Below are 16,814 nucleotides of genomic sequence, written 5' to 3'. Positions count from 1 at the left end.
GCAAAACGAGGATAATGGAATGTAGTCGAATTAAGTCGGGTTATGCTGCGGGAATTAGATTAGGAAACGAGGCACTTAAAGTAGTAAGGGAGTTTTGCTATTTGGGGAGCAAAATAACTGATGATGGTCGAAGTTGAGAGGATATAAAATGTAGACTGGCAATGGCAACGAAAGCGTTTCTGAAGATGAGAAATTTATTAACATTCACTATTGATTTGTCAGGAAGTCGTTTCTGAAAGTATTTGTATGGAGTGTAGCCATGTATGAAATTGAAACATGGAAGATAAATAGTTTAGACAAGAAGAGAATAGCTACAGAAGAATGCTGAAGATTAGATGGGTAGATCACATAACTAATGAGGAGGTATTGAATAGAATTGGGGAGAAGAGGAGTTTGTAGCACAACTTGACTAGAAGAAGGGATCGGTTGGTAGGACATGTTGTTGTAACCGCAGAAAAGCCAAGTCTAAATGCAGTTGTTCTCAGACGATACACCAGAAATCATACGGGGAGATAGAGTTAACAGGGGACGCCAGGCGTGTCAGAGGGGTCACAAAAGATAACGACGCAGCCAGATAGCCGAGGCGGCGGTCCAAGCGGCCAGGCAGCTGCGCGTGATAAGCAAGGAAGCAGACTCAGCTATTAAGATAAAAAGGGCGCTCTGGGCAGGTCCCTTAATAAGCAATAACTTACAGTATCAACACTCTTGGCTAGAGGGAGAAGTCTGGGAGCGGAGAGAGAAAGAAAGAGGGCCCTAGGTGGGGACCGCACTACGTCATGAGGAGCCAATGAAGGGCTCAGGACGCAGTGCGTGACCATATAGGGAGAGGCCCCTCTACCCCTCCACCCAGCTTCTGAAGAAAAGTACTGAAGTTAATACTAAAACAATCCCTAATAAGGAAAAGTTGCACTCGACGCTACGTCATGCCAAGCGCTGGCGGGGTCGAAGGGGAAGAGCTAACAAAACTCGGAGGCACGCCGCTCCGGGGACCTCTCTCTCTCGGGTTTAGGCAGCGACGGTAGTCAGCGTGAGTAGCAGCCGACTTGGGCTGAGGGCGGGCTGCAGGCAGACAGTTGGAGATAGTCGCCGATGAGCGTTTAGGCAGCGACCGCGGGACTCTGACGTAGGGTGCTAGTGTGGGCAGCAAAGTGCTGGAAAGTTCTATCAGGCAGCCAGAACGGTGGAAGTCAGTCACCGTCTCTGTAATGGGCTTGGCTATTCTGTAGGTACAATCACTACGCAGTTAGGGTGATCTGTATTCTTTATGAATAAATTAGAACTTTTATAACGTCCATACGAGTTTACTTCTACCAACATCCTAGCCTTGTACCTTCACACCAGGGAATTTAACATCTTAGCCAGATCAAAAGTCTCCCTCTCAATTAGGTCAACCGGCTAATTCCCGTTTACGAACCGTGTCGCTCAATCCCTCGCAAAACCCACGCTTGGGACGCGACAATGTTCTGAGGCATCGAGGGATCACCAATTTAGTACTGGAGGACAGCGTGGAGGGTAAAAATCGTAGAGGGAGTCCAGGAGATGAATACATTAAGCAGATTCAGAAGGATGTAGGCTGCAGTAGGTACTGGGATATGAAGAAGCTTGCACAGGATAGAGTAGCATGGAGAGCTGCATCAAACCAGTCTCAGAACTGAAGACCACAACAACAACAACCAAGTACTGTGACGTAATGTCCATACAAGAGACATATCGCAAAATGGAAAAACTGTCAGCGTGTCCATTGAAAGAGTGAAAGCAGCAAGAACCTTACCATCGCCGAAGCATGAAAGCACTCCTCCAGATCATAATGATCGAGCCTACATCCACTCGAACTGAAGAGACAATGCCAAGATGCCAGAGGTATAGAACAACCAGACACACCTGCGCTCGCACCGACACGTCAACCGGTCGTCCGTACAAAAGCTGTACGACAAGTCAAATCCAAGTACCCGTACATAGCGATGTCGTAGCGAGTGGTAGTGCAATTCATAGAGTGAGAAGCTGGACATAAAATCTTACTACGTGACGTCGTTGTATTTGTACATGCGATTATTTTAAGTCACACAGATTACATCGTTGAGTCTCGGCAATATCTTGTCAGGACAACTAATTGCAATATTACGAGAGTGAGCTACATTGGCCGACGTTGCTTTTCACCTACGTATAAGAGCTTGTTCATACAGTGTACCTCCTACGATTGAAACATAGTACAAGAATGCCGTTATTGGTACCTAAGGGTGGCGCAGTTCATGATCTTTCTTCAGCCAGCTCGTCGCCGATTTGTTACGTACTTGGAGATCGAGTGGCCATATTCCAAGTACTATTACTTGTAATGCCTCACCTGACACAGATCCTAAATCTCCCGTAAATCACCGGCCTCTGTGGCCGTGCGGTTCTAGGTGCTTCAGTCTGGAACCGCGCGACAGCTACGGTCGCAGGTTCGTTCCTGCCTCGGGCATGGATGTGTGTGATGTCCTTAGGTTAGTTAAGTTTAAGTAGTTCTAAGTTCTAGGGGACTGATGACCTCAGAAGTCAAGTCCCATAGTGCTCAGAGCCATTTGAACCATCCCGTCAATCGAGGAAGTATTCCATGCTGTATTTTGTTAACTATCCATGCAGCAAAAGTTTGTGCATCCAAGTATTCACACAGTATCCCAGTTTGTTCGTCCAAGTACCCGCACAGTATCCCATGATCACAGATAATATAACGTTATGATACGTTCTTATTGTTCGCATTGGTGGCTTATAATCGCAAAGGGCGAGAGTGATAATTTTGCCCATCATGTTCCTGGCTCTCTCACTCATCCACACGGACACTGTGACAACTTGTGGAGGACCACGAACTGTCTCGTACTGCTGCCGGGAAACTAAAGACGACAGTTATAACTAAAGACTATGCAGCTTCTCCTTGTGTAACAGAAATAAAATAACAATTGCAACTTCAAAAGGCGAACTTAAAAGAAACCCCAGTAACAAGCTAAATAACACATTTTTGCCATGTAGAAGAGTGACAAGATATCAAGGCTTACACATTGACGAGAAAATGAAATTCACTAAACATATCAGACTTCCAGCCAACAAAGCAATGAAAATACTGCATAAATTAGCAAGACTAAATACTGAAAAATACAGGCTACCCATAAAGACAAAATGTACAGTCATGGACAAAACGAGCGAGACCCTTCGCCTTTTCGTAATGCTGATCCGCACAGCTTTTAAGTCTGCTACACAGCATAACAGGCAAGGCGACGAAGTGCTACCAACATACTATGCACACGCGTGAAATTGAAAAACTATCAGAAATTTGTCAGACTGTTTTCAATCGTGTGTAAGACTATATCAGTGCTGATTAGTGTCTTAACCACAACACCTAAATACAAGATATAAATGAAAGAAGAAATGCTAATTAGTATGAACTGTACTAATAAAAATGAATTTCAGCTTATCGAGATAACATAACTGTTTTAGGAAGACAAAGTATCCCAGATCGTTACGAATTAACAAAATATTATGCGCATTCGGCCGCGAAATGGTCTGTGTCAACGTTCAGACCAGTCATACTGGATTACCGTTGCTGACCTACCATGAACGTGTGCAAATTTAGCAATAGGTGAAGATTCATAACTGAATTCAGTTAAAAATCATTCAGTGCCACACTTAAGTCAATTCAGTTATTGACAGAAGCGGAAAAAGTAGGCAGTAACAACTATGAAATTCTACAAGGGTTTCATGTCGACATCCACGGGGCACCGGAACAGAATAAAGGTAGCAATAAAACGTATTGGGGGTGCGAGAATTTCTTAAATTCCTTTACTGATAGTCTATCTGCCTCCATCGAGATTAGAACCTAAAACAAACCAAATGCAGTAGCAAACACCTTTCATTACGCTAGCAGACAACACAGGCAAACAGCCCTCTATTATTACTCCAGACATGAATAAACCGGCAATTTCGCAATGAAAATGGCAAAATTATCTGCAGTTTCTGTTGCACAGAGCTTTCTGGATTCAAAAACATGAATTGTCTACCTTTATGTCACCGCTTATGTGATAATCATTCGGGATGTTGTAAGAGGTCCATAATTAAAGAATTTGTTGCTAGCGCAATCGAGCTGATGTAATTTCGATGTATTGCTCACGCGCTGCCTGCGATATGTAAGCTAGAAGAGAATCTGAGACCAAAGAGCAGTATTGACTACAGTAAAAACTGCGTAGCAGTAGGAGTAAGTTGTTGCTACCGAGCAGTGTGTTCTGGTGTATCGTATTGGCTGGGCCGGTCGTGTGCAGCGATGGCGGAGCCTGAGCGTTGTAGGATAAGGTAAAAGCAGCCTCGCGCATATATACTATTGTTACATCAAGTCCCATGTAAATGTTAAAAAAAAATCTGTTAATAATAATCTTTCTCATAAAAAGTAACTTTTGACATTTATCTCAATTTAAAGAATTCACTAGTTTCTCCAATCCTTGACAATCCCGATTATTGAAAAGCAAAGTCAGTTCTTTCCTTTTATATAAGACAAAACTATGGGCCAGCATTGCACTTAGCTGCGCCAGGAAAATTTCTTATAGGAGCAGATATATACGCGTTATCCGGCGATCTAATTAAGGTAAGATTTTTCAGTTTATTCAGAATGATGTATCAGGGCCATGACGCAGAATTGCTGACGTCCAAAATTTACCAGGTTAATTTGACTGTCAATTATTGAAAGCTTATAGGTTTGTCACATTGTATTATATTTTCACTGTTGGGTAGTTACGCTAAATGAGAGTATTATTCATATTATTTTATTTTCTGTGGGGAGATTACAATGTTTATCGAAATAAGAAAAAACTGTTATTAGCAAGTAAATTTAGTAGGATAATTCTGCACCACCCCAAGAAATAAACGGCGACGTAGCTGCCAAACGTATTCTACAGTGTTTCGAATTCTCCATTAGACGAGCCACAGCCACAAAACGTTCATTAGCCGAAGTGTTCCTGAAGGTAGATAGCAATGGGAATGCTCGCACATGAAAACGCGGTGGCATTAATAGTGGGATTTGAATTATCACATGTATAGGCAAATAGATTTTATTTGCATTCTTGTAAACGTGATTTGGATCGAAAGCGTAGCTACGATTAATATGCTGATGTATCGAGTACAACTGTAGCATTTCAAACAAAGAGTAAGGGAAATTATTATGCGGCCCTTACCTTCAGTAACTGTGCTAGCTATTTTCGTTCTTAGGATTTCGTCACTTAAATCGGTAAAAATGGAACCCTGCTACTCTCACTTTCTTGACCGTCCGTCTACCGAACCCTTAAAACCCGTTTACCTCGAGTACGGGTGGATATAATAAGCGGAAATGTATCGCACTTCCAAAAACAAACCAAATGCACTAGCAAACACCTTTCATTACGCTAGCAGACAACACAGGCAAACAGCCCTCTATTATTATGCCAGACATGAATAAACCGGCAATTTCGCAATGAAAATGGCAAAATTATCTGCAGTTTCTGTTGCACAGAGCTTTCTGGACTCGAAAACATGAATTGTGGTGTAAAAAAGTACAATCTAAAGATGAGCTCTAAATGCAATCTAAAGATACGGCCGTTTATGTAAAGAAAATTTACGCGAAAGGTCAAAAAATGACTCTAAGAAGTATGCCACCAAACTGCTTAGTCATCACTCCCCTAGACCTAGAACTGCTTCAACCTACCGAAGCTAACACACATCCATGCCCGGGGAAGGAGTAATCCGTCAAACTACAGACCTATATCATTAACGTCGGTTTGCAATAGGGTTTTGGAGCATATACTTCATTCAAACATTATGAATCACCTCGAAGGGAACGATCTATTGATACGTAATCAGCATGTTTTCAGAAAACATCGTTCTTGTGCAACGCAGCTAGCTCCTTATTCGCACGAAGTAATGGCCGCTATCGACAGGGGATCTCAAGTTGATTCCGTATTTCTAGATTTCCGGAAAGCTTTTGACACCGTTCCTCACAAGCGACTTCTAATCAAGCTGAGGGCCTATGGGGTATCGTCTCAGTTGTGCGACTGGATTCGTGATTTCCTGTCAGGAAGGTCGCAGTTCGTAGTAATAGACGGCAAATCATCGAGTAAAACTGAAGTGATATCAGGTGTTCCCCAGGGGAGCGTCCTGGAACCTCTGCTGTTCCTGATCTATATAAATGACCTGGGTGACAATCTGAGCAGGTCTCTTAGGTTGTTCGCAGATTATGCTGTAATTTGCCGTCTAGTAAGGTCACCCGAAGATCAGTATCAGTTGCAAAGCGATTTAGGAAAGATTTCTGTATGGTGTGACAGGTGGCAGTTGACGCTAAATATCGAAAAGTGTGAGGTGATCCACATGAGTTCCAAAAGAAACCCGTTGGAATTCGATTACTCGATAAATAGTACAATTCTCAAGGCTACCAATTCAACTAAGTACCTGGATGTTAAAATTACGAACAACTTCAGTTTAAAGGCCACATAGATAATATTGTGGGGAAGGTGAGCCAAAGGTTGCGTTTCATTGGCAGGACACTTAGAAGATGCAACAAGTCCACTAAAGAGACAGCTTACACTACACTCGTTCGCCCTCTGTTAAAATATTGCTGCGCGGTGTGGGATACTTACCAGGTGGGACTGACGAAGGACATCGAAAGGGTGCAAAAAAGGGCAGCTCGTTTTGTATTATCACGTTATAGGGGAGAGAGTGTGGCAGATGTGATACGCGAGTTGGGATGGAAGTCATTAAAGCAATGACGTTTATCGTCGCGGCGAGATCTGTTTACGAAATTTCAGTCACCAACTTTCTGTTCCGAATGCGAAAATATTTTGTTGAGACCAACCTACATAGGTAGGAATGATCATCAAAATAAAATAAGAGAAATCAGAGCTCGAACAGAAAGGTTTAGGTGTTCGTTTTTCCCGCGCTCTGTTCGGGAGTGGAATGGTAGCGAGATAGTATGATTGTGGTTCGATGAACCCTCTGCCAAGCACTTAAATGTGAATTGCAGAGTAATCATGTAGATGTAGATGTAGACGGCGCAAGCAGCCCCGCGGTCCATGATATGACGTTGTTGAACGCACGGCTAACCCGCGCCGGCAAGCTGTTAATATCATCTGGTGTTACTAAAAAGCTACTCACTTCTGGTGAATTATTTTCTGTGCAGTTCATTTAAGAAAGAGTATCTAAAATATATTTGACGTTACGGGAGGGGAAGGACGCCTAATTCATTTCCCCTTGTCTTTATTCATGATGTTTGATTCGCAATCTGAGCATACGTACTATCCATAACCACACTTTAGATCCAAGTCATAGTCACAGATATGCGAATACGACACATTGGCTTATACTTGAGGTATTTCGTTTTTCGCGAAGTGGTGGCAGACGATGCTGTGGCGTCTTCGAAGCGCGAGTTTCTCCAGAGCTAGCTATCTCAGCAAATCAGCTGAGCGAACTGGCATAGTATGTTGGTAGCACTTCGTCGCCTTGCCTGTTGTGGTGTGTAGCAGACTTTAAAGCTGTGCGGATCAGCATAACAAAAAGGCGAGGGGTCTCGTTTGTTTTGTCCACGACTGTACATACCGTACCGCACTATTTGAATCCATAGTACTGTTTGCAGATAGTGCCTGGGCTTGCGACACATAAAATCATTGTGTGACGTGGCCAAAGAAGTGTTCTGCTCAGGATGTCGGGTGTCTTCTGTTCGACATCGGCGGAGTCACTATGCATCGTGATGGGAGCGCGCCCCTTTGGCATCATCATCCGTCAAACAACAGCAGCGTCCTGGTTGATGAAAGGCAGGCATAACGAGACGTTTCAAATTATAGCAGAGGAGATCACAGAAAGGCGCCAACTAAACCGCTGGCGAAATGATGCCTGACAGAGAGAATCGGATTGGGCAGAAAAAAGTTATTGCCTCTAAACCTTTTTCCCAAACATCAAGGAACGAATGAGGCTAAAAGACATAGATCCCGCAGATGGCATGGTCCATTTCCTCATGGGCCATGGTCCATACCCAAGATACCTCCATCGGTTTGGTCTGAGCCGAACATCTATATGCACTTGTGGAGAATTAAGAACTCTGAACATGTCAATTTATACTGAGACAGCCAGACGATCTGAATGACAGAGCCAATAACGTGTCACATACCTTAAACGGATTATATAAACAAGAACAATCACATATACAAATATGAATAACCATACAAACACAGGAATGGTGCACTGAATGACAGCCGATAATGTGTCACATACCTTACACGGATTATACAAACAAGAACAATCACATACACAAATATGGACAAACAGTCAAACATAGGAATGGGTACTTTGAATGATACAGACACAAACACAGAGACAAACTCAGATGTTCAAACAGAGAGAAAGAGTGAGGTTAATATACAGGCCTACATCTAAGATGAGACCAAATAAGAAACAGAAATGAATCAACTGACATAAAATATATTAACGTATGTAGAAACGTCTTGAGTAATAAATAGGTGCAATTTACGTGATATAATAGTTTATTTAAGCTTAGGTAAAGTAACATCTGTAATGAAAATGATGCAGGTTATAAAGTTTTACCTTATAGACAACACAAACACCATGCACAAAAGAAGTACAAATAAGAAAGTCTAGGGTGCACAAATAAGGTACTAATTACGCCCTGTGCAAAGCACATATAGTCTGTAACAAATGTAATATAAGAGCAATATAAATACACGTCTTTAGACATAAATTTTTCGAATGAATATCAAAAACATATTTTGTACGCTACTTCGAATGTGAGAGGCTTGATGATTTGCCGAGCCCTCAAACTCGAGGTACTTAGGTAGTGGGATCTCAAACACGGATTTTTGTACTTTCCAACTAATTTTTATTTCTTCTTCTAAATGTCAGAATCATGTTATTTTACTTTTTCCGATTTTGTAATATGTTACAAAGTGATTTTTATTTAAATTTATTTAATGGTATGGCTAGGGCCCCCCGTTGGGCAGGTCGTTCGCCGGGTGCCGGTCTTTCATTTTGACGCCACTTTGGCAACCTGCAGTGGATGAGGATGATAGGATGATGATGATAATGACAGCACAACACCCAGTCCCTGGGCGGAGAAAATTCCCCGACACAGCCGGGAATCGAACCCGGGCCTAGAGGATTGACAATCTGTCAAGCTGACCATTGAGCTACTGGGGCGGACAGAAAGTAATAATATGTCATAACTCTGTTCTATCATCCTAAATTCCTATCCTCGATTTACAAATCGTTGATTTTAACATTTTAATGTCTTAACTACTTTTATGTCCAAGTATTCAAAGCTGCAATATTATTAATTGATACTAAAAATAAGAAAAGTTTCACTTTCAGTCATAAACAATTTCATATTGTGAAAATATGACCTGCCATAGAATGTAGGTGGCAGGTTATTTGTAATTGGCAGGATATAAAATTTAAGAAAAGAATAAAAAAATGTGAAACAATGTCACCAAAGTGACCATTCTTACAGCTTCTGTTGGTGGGGCAGCAGAGAGAGAGAATCAGCCAGTTGTGTGCCCAGTGGAAATACTTAACAATGGAGTAGCACCATTTCGTCTTTTGAGACGAGTTTTTGTTATTGGTCCAGCATCGCAATGGATTTATCCGCATGTAGAGGTTCCAAGAAGACTGAATGTTGCCAGTTTGACTTCGTCATTGTCACATGGGCACTGCACCTGGCAGGATGGTAAAGGGTGCCATTGGGTACACAATTTAGTCACTTCTGGTTCGCATAGCCACTAATCTGGACAGCCGATGTAACATTTCTGACGTGCTTAGGCTGGTGTCTGTGTGCTCTATCTTTAGGGTGAGTGTGATGTTATCTTTCAACAAGACAACACAAGACCGCTTGCTGCCTGCATTGTCCTGACCTACCTCGATACAGACAGTGTTCATCTGCTGCTGTGGACAGCATGTTCCTCACATCTTACACCCATATGCCAAGAGAGTGGAACACCACTAACCGCCAGGAACAAAGATAAATGAACTCTGGTACAGAGTTGAAGCAGCTTGGAATTATATACCCATATTTCTCATCCAAGCCCAGTTTGACTTGATACTTAACCGGATTAGAGTCGTTGTTACCTCTGTGCACTAAATTTCGCAATCTACATGCCCCCCCCCCCCCCCCAAAATCACCTACGAATTCCATCGTGTATCTTTCTATTACACTGCCTTCACACAGTTAGTAAAATTTCGTTATTTACTATCCTTGCTGATGTTTTAATTTCAATAACCAAGAGCGAATCTACAAGGAGGCTCGGGGTAAGCAGTACATTTTCAATTGGCCACCCCACTAACACGTAGATGTGCTCTCGCCATCTACCATATCTAATTGGACCCACATAGTATGCCATTCAGTTCAGTACGGAAAAATGGTACATCCAAAGATGGGAGTGCAATACCAAAGTCTACAACTCTCCTTGATACCACAGAAGTTAGTGAAGTCTCGCTGCAGTCTGCACCGACGAATCGCTGGTGCTGGTGGAGCTATATCGTCGCCCCCACTTTCACAGTGCCACTCTACAGCTGAGAAGAGAAACGCTCTGTCCCAGTTCGTGACTTTCGATCAAGCAGACGAAGTCAACTAGTTACGGCTCACGTCTTACTCATGTCTTAGCTAAGGTTGTACTTCTTAACATTGAGAACTTTGTACTTAGAGTAAATGTGTACAACAAGTGACGCTTTAAGATTCAAAGACAGTTATAAATATTTGTCACGTTCCTGTGGCTAAAGATTGTATAAAGTTAGGTACAACTTTTTATCATTCTGGCAGTAAAATGAACTAATATTTCTCACAATGATGGAAAAAGTCGCAAAACCAAAAAGTAACTAATGTAGAGTAATGAAATTTCGGGAATACTCTTGTCTAGGTAACATATTTAAGTGACTAACATTTCAAGATTACAGGTTAATGTAAGCTCAAGATAAGGTATTGCAAATGTGAAATGCTGGCACATTAACAACCCAGTGTAACTACCAGAATGTTGAGTACAAGCATACAAAAGTGCATGCATTGTGTTGTACAGGTGCCAGATGGTAGTTTGTGGTATAGAGTTCCATGCCTTTCGCACTTGGTTGGTCAATACAGGGACGGTTAATGCTGTTTGTGGGTGATGCTGAAGTTAACGTCCGATGTCGTCCCATGTGAGCTCGACTGGAGACAGATCTGATGATCGAGCAGCCAACACAAGATATCGACAGTCTGTAGAGCATGTTGGGTTACAACAGCGGTATGTGGTCAAATGTTATCCTGTTGGAAAACACGTCCTGGAATGCTGTTCATGAATGGCAGTACAACAGGTCATATCACCAGATTGATGAACAAGTTTCCAGTTGGGGTACCCGGAATGACCACGAGAGTGCACCTGCTCTCATACAAAATGGCACCCAAGACCACAACTCCACATGTACGTCCAGTGTGTCTAGCATGCAGACAGGCCGGTTGCCGGCCCTCAACTGACCTCCTTCTAGCACACGGCCATCATGGCACCTAGGCAGAACCAGCTTTCATCAGAAAACATAATAGATCTTATAATCACTCTTTTAATTGAGAACAATATTATCGGGCTTTTTCTCATATATGGGAGAGGTGATCGATAATATCGGAAATAATCAATAGCACTGAAAAAGTTTTGGTTAAAATCATTGATATTTAATCTCTCACTAGAATAACGCGCGCAACAAAGTAGCGCCTCAGGAAAATCAAAGAGGGTTAAATGCGGTTACTTTTGCTTCTAAATTCTACTATGTAAACCATGTGCAGGTATTGTTAGTTCTCTTGTCTTGTTTTCTGCACTCTGAGTAAGTCTACGTAACTTCGGCGTGCGATATAGCTGGCATTTCCGTGTGATACGCTACGGAAGGGATCAGGGCGCTTCTGTTAAGCTGCAAGAAAAGTGACTACAGTTAATTTATACAGGGCAGACTTATGTTGAAACTTATCCTCTGCAGACCCAGGGCCAAGTTTAATTAAAATTTTTGGGAAGGCCAGTAATTTTTTGTGTATTTGGTTGCATAGGCACTGGATTCTTGTTTTGCAATTTAGAAAATTTTCATTTTTTGGAAATTGATGGTACACATTTATGTCCCTCGTGTTTCAATCATAGACATATTTCTTAAATTTTCTTATGGGAACCTACTGTATTTCAAGGTAAAATTAATTACAGTATGTTGTATTTGTACAACCGCATATTTTATTTCAAATAAGGAATTTTACAATACATGTTTCACAGCTTTTCATTACTTTACAAAATACAAGAAGATGCCCTTCTTGATCATACCTTCCTTCACAAACTGGTAAACTTACAACTTTCCTGTATTTTGGTATTGGTGTAACCTGTTCCTCATTTGTGGAACTTTCATCATCAATGGCACTATGTGTTGCCAGTGACTGCTTGCTGGTATTGCATGGTTTCTGAGATTTTATAAGTGATTTGGCTAGATGTAGTCGAAAAGCAATCAAAGGCATCTGATCCTTTTTATTCAAATCTGCACTCGCACAAGCTCTTCTGTACATCAATCAACTGTTCACAACCACCACATCAGCAAAATGGTTAAATACACTTACTGGCCATTTTTTTGTTCGTATAAAACTTCTGCAATAAGCCAGCAGCCTGTCACACAAATCTATAACTCCCATCATTTGATTGTATGCTTATACTACAGCTGGGTGGGGGACGTCAATCTTCTGGCCATCTTTTTTGGAACATCTTTTACATGTGCCCACAGGATTGCTGCCAGTGCAAGAGGAAAGTAATGTCACACATTTATTGTCTTTTCATTTGACAACACATAGTTTGTCATCTTCCCTTACAATCTCATTCCATTCACCTCTTTTTAGACACTTATCATCGCGCACTTTTAAAGCAACTGAACCAATTCTATTCCTCACAACTGTTCCTGTCAGGAAAATGTTCTTCTCCAACAACATTTCTGCACATCTAACACTTGTAAAGAATCTATCTGTGTAACTTGCATGAGAGCCATCTTGATGGACAGTTACTGACAATAGTTTGACAACAGCTCCTCCCAAACCCAGGGTCTTTAGATCATCTTCTGGTACAGTACCCTTCCCAACATAAATACAGAAATCCAGGAGCAGTCAGTCATTAGAAGCAAGAACAAATTTTTTTAAACCCATTGGATTAGGCTTAGAAGGAACATACTGAGTGAAACCAGACCTCCCAGAAAATGCAATCATTTGTCCATCAATACTCAAATGTGAATTTCTGGGCAATGTTAAGCATTGTTTTCTCACTGCATCAACAAGTGGCTGAATTTTCCACAACTTATTATTAGGATCCCGAGCACCTAGGTTATCAACAAAATGCAGATTACTTGTACGTTTGTAATATCTATCCCTGGAGATAGCCTCAGTAATGAGAGGAAAGCGGAGAAGCCTTGACCAATACATTTTTGCTTGTGGTATCTTAAGAGCCCCATGATAATTTCAATCCCAACATAACGCAAACTTCCTGACGCTTTTGTTTTCAAACTAAGTGAACTAGTCTGAACAAATTTCAGGTTTGTCTGATCCGCCACAAGCTGCCAAAATTCAGCTGGAAAGTATTCCATGAAAGATTCCAGTACTCCTTTAGGTCCACTAGAATCACTTTCCCGTTTGTTCTCGAGAGATGGGCCCATCTCAGGCATGCTGAAATGGAAATGAACAAATTATGGGTTGGCACCAAACCAACACTTTTAAAAAAATGGTGTGATACACTAATATTTTTGTTGTAAATAAAGAAACAAACAAAAATACTGTTCTTCAAAATGAATAGCGATGCTAACCAAGCAGCTCTCCACCTTAAACGCCCTTACGGATTTTTTAACACCACCATTCGTTCCATCTTCAATGTTTTGAGACTGAATTTCGCCGTTAGCATCACATGCAGAGTCAGAAATCGTAGGCTGTTGATTCATTTCAGAAAGTAAGTCATCCTCAGAGTCAGAATATGAACATTCTGCATCACTTTCATTCAGCATGCGTGATATCACTTCATCAGTTAGCACATGAGCTAAAAAAAAAATATGTTATGAAGTAGAGATCTATCCTAAAAGTACACACCAAGAACTAAGGTACACAGAGGTGTACCATGAAAACATCGTCATTTACGGCACAGGAAGACTGAAATAACACACATCTGCTGCATTTCAGATAATCCTCCAGTCTTTCAACTCTTCACGTATCACTCACTACACCGGCCGGCCGTGGTGGTCTCGTGGTTCTAGGCGTGCAGTCCGGAACCGTGCGACTGCTACGGTCGCAGGTTCGAATACTGCCTCGGGCATGGATGTGTGTGATGTCCTTAGGTTAGTTAGGTTTAAGTAGTACTAAATTCTAGAGGACTAATGATCACAGCAGTTGAGTCCCATAGTGCTCAGAGCCATCTGAATCATCACTCACTACAACGAAGATAAACACATATAGCTGTATGTATTATTTACTTACTGTCATTGCGACGCTGTCGGGCCGCCATCTTCTTTCACAACAAACTTCTGATGCGTGTAACTCACGAAGTACTGCTACAAGTGCGCTCCAAGCGGCGTCATTTGAAAGCACAAAGGTGCACAACATTGACGTCGAAGTCTCAGAACACAAAATACGCAACAGACAGCCGCATAAGCTTACGAACAAAGGTGCACGTATGTGCACTTATAGACTGAAGAGGTTATACTGAGGTCTAGGCAAATCTTGGCTGTAAGGTCACGGACTAAGAATATCTGAGGAATTGTGTTCGCGAGAGATAGTAGCGCTCGGTATTAAACTCTTTTTACATGCCGAATAACCGATAATAGGATCTGTGGACTATACGAAGGGACGGTAAACTGAATATAAGAACGGAATTGGGCACTTAGCTTTGTGAAAGTAAAAAACATACGAAGTCTGAATGACTGTATCGAAGTATAATAATGAACCATTGTCCTTACTATGAAGTCTTTGAGTGACGAACTATAAAAATCACGGACATTTTAGTTGCTGTAATTTCAGAGAGTAATTGAAGGATCAACCCTCGTTTTCTCTATAAACAATCATATTTTCAGTTGCATTTTTCACTAAATGTTATCACTTGAATCAGAGTATTGTATTCAAATTTTGTGGGAGTTTCAAAGTACATACACTGAGTCTACTAATAAAATAAAAACACAATGCAAAGTATATTATTTTGGAGAAACTACAAAAAATTATACAAAAATTAAACTGTCTACTGGTTTCGCAAACCGGTGAATGAAATGCAAAGATTTTAGTAATGTACACTAAAAGCTAATTAGAATGTTTATCATTATCGTTATAGCCTAAAGGGCATTCCAACTCCCCTCAAATCAAGATGACAGGATCAAGATAAGACTGTGCTGCGTCTGCATACGATTACCTGCTTCAAGCGTGACACTGTTAGCCCAAGAACAGACCTGTAACGTGATTTTCAAAACTGGCATTGCCTAAAACACATCATACCGAACAAAATGTGTTATATTGAACAACTTCTTCTAATGTGTGCATGTAAACGTAAATTTGCTGACAAACAGGAACAGCAAAAAGCTTTTTTAAAAAATAATTAGATATATCACTTTCTTACCGCTGAAATTCATTTATCTTTTACGGTTTACGTCGTCTTGAAATAAACAACACAGCACATTCTGTCATGTGTGGATACGAGACTGTCGCCAATACTACACAATTCGCGTAGCGGGCAACAAAGCTGGGCTGTGAACTTCACCATGGCAGATAAATTCTGTTACGCTACACAGTAAAGTCATCGAATCATTTATTTGTCTCACGTAAATGCTCCTGCACGCAACAAGCCTTCATGCTTTTTACTGCTTCAACTCTGAATTAAAGAAGTTCCAATTCGCTCCCACCCCGCTTTACCCGATGAAACCCTGGTTTGTGGGATGTTTCTCTCGTTCGTTTCGTAAGTGAAAACCCTATTCAGTTTTTCCCTTTGGAGAACTCCTTTTTGCCATTCCAAGCTTGCTAACAGCTGGCAGGAAAGAATCGAATTCATTACGATACCAATTAGTAAGACAAGTCAGCAGTTTCCATTTGGACAGCCAATGAAAAACGCAAATAACAGGAATGACTATGAAACAACAGCACATACATGATTGGAGCCCTTTTGCAGTATATGCTGCGTATCATCTATTAAAACAATTTCACTGCGAGTGTAAATGATGTGTTAAACATCGTCAAACAATTTTTTGAGATTTTGAATAACATTGTTAAGTTCGTAACGTGTTATATGAAAGTATGTCTCACTGAATTTGGCGACTGTTGGTCACTTATTCGGACATAAGCCAAATTTTACAGTTTTTGCCCGTATCTCAACGACAATACGCTAACGCATTTACGGAACATTTTATGTCTGAAAAGCTGCTACGTGGCACTAATTTAAGGACGATAAAGAAACAGCTAGTTTGCACATCTTTGACTACATCAAACAAACAAACACGAACAAGCGAGCCATATCAACAAAAGTTATTTGAGTAAAGAACCTCTCTGTTCATTTCCTGAGATGTTCGTTTAGTTAAAAACGCCGAACGCTTAGCTGTGAAGTAAAATGTTTGTGATTCAAGGTGTGACTTAAGAAGGGAGCAGAAATTTCGCTATGTGTTTGGTAGATTCCTGCTGCTGTGGCCTTCTTTCCCTGCACATGGGGACTTTGTTGATCGGCTGGGCTTATCTGGTAAGCACGCAACAATGAAGTATTTTTAAAAATTACCAAGTGTATTTCGCACGCATACGCGATAATAAACAGTGTCAGTATTTAACTTTGTGAAAG

General features: G+C 41.3%; 1 protein-coding gene across 1 annotated transcript in view; it reads left to right on the top strand.

Annotated features, from left to right (window-relative positions):
* The first annotated feature begins 16,499 nt into the window (after nucleotides 1-16,499).
* Nucleotides 16,500-16,814, top strand: part of LOC126354801 (uncharacterized) — a 55,494-nt gene continuing 55,179 nt past the window's right edge. The window contains exon 1 of the mRNA XM_050004717.1: nucleotides 16,500-16,718. Coding sequence (XP_049860674.1) covers nucleotides 16,641-16,718 — 78 coding nt within the window. The 5' untranslated portion in view covers nucleotides 16,500-16,640. The remainder of the gene's footprint in view (nucleotides 16,719-16,814) is intronic.

The sequence above is a fragment of the Schistocerca gregaria genome, chromosome 3 (assembly GCF_023897955.1).
Source record: "Schistocerca gregaria isolate iqSchGreg1 chromosome 3, iqSchGreg1.2, whole genome shotgun sequence".
In the NCBI taxonomy this organism is placed as follows: Eukaryota; Metazoa; Arthropoda; class Insecta; order Orthoptera; family Acrididae; genus Schistocerca; species Schistocerca gregaria.
Note: the sequence above shows the minus strand (reverse complement) of the source record. Positions and strands in the feature narration are given on the sequence as shown.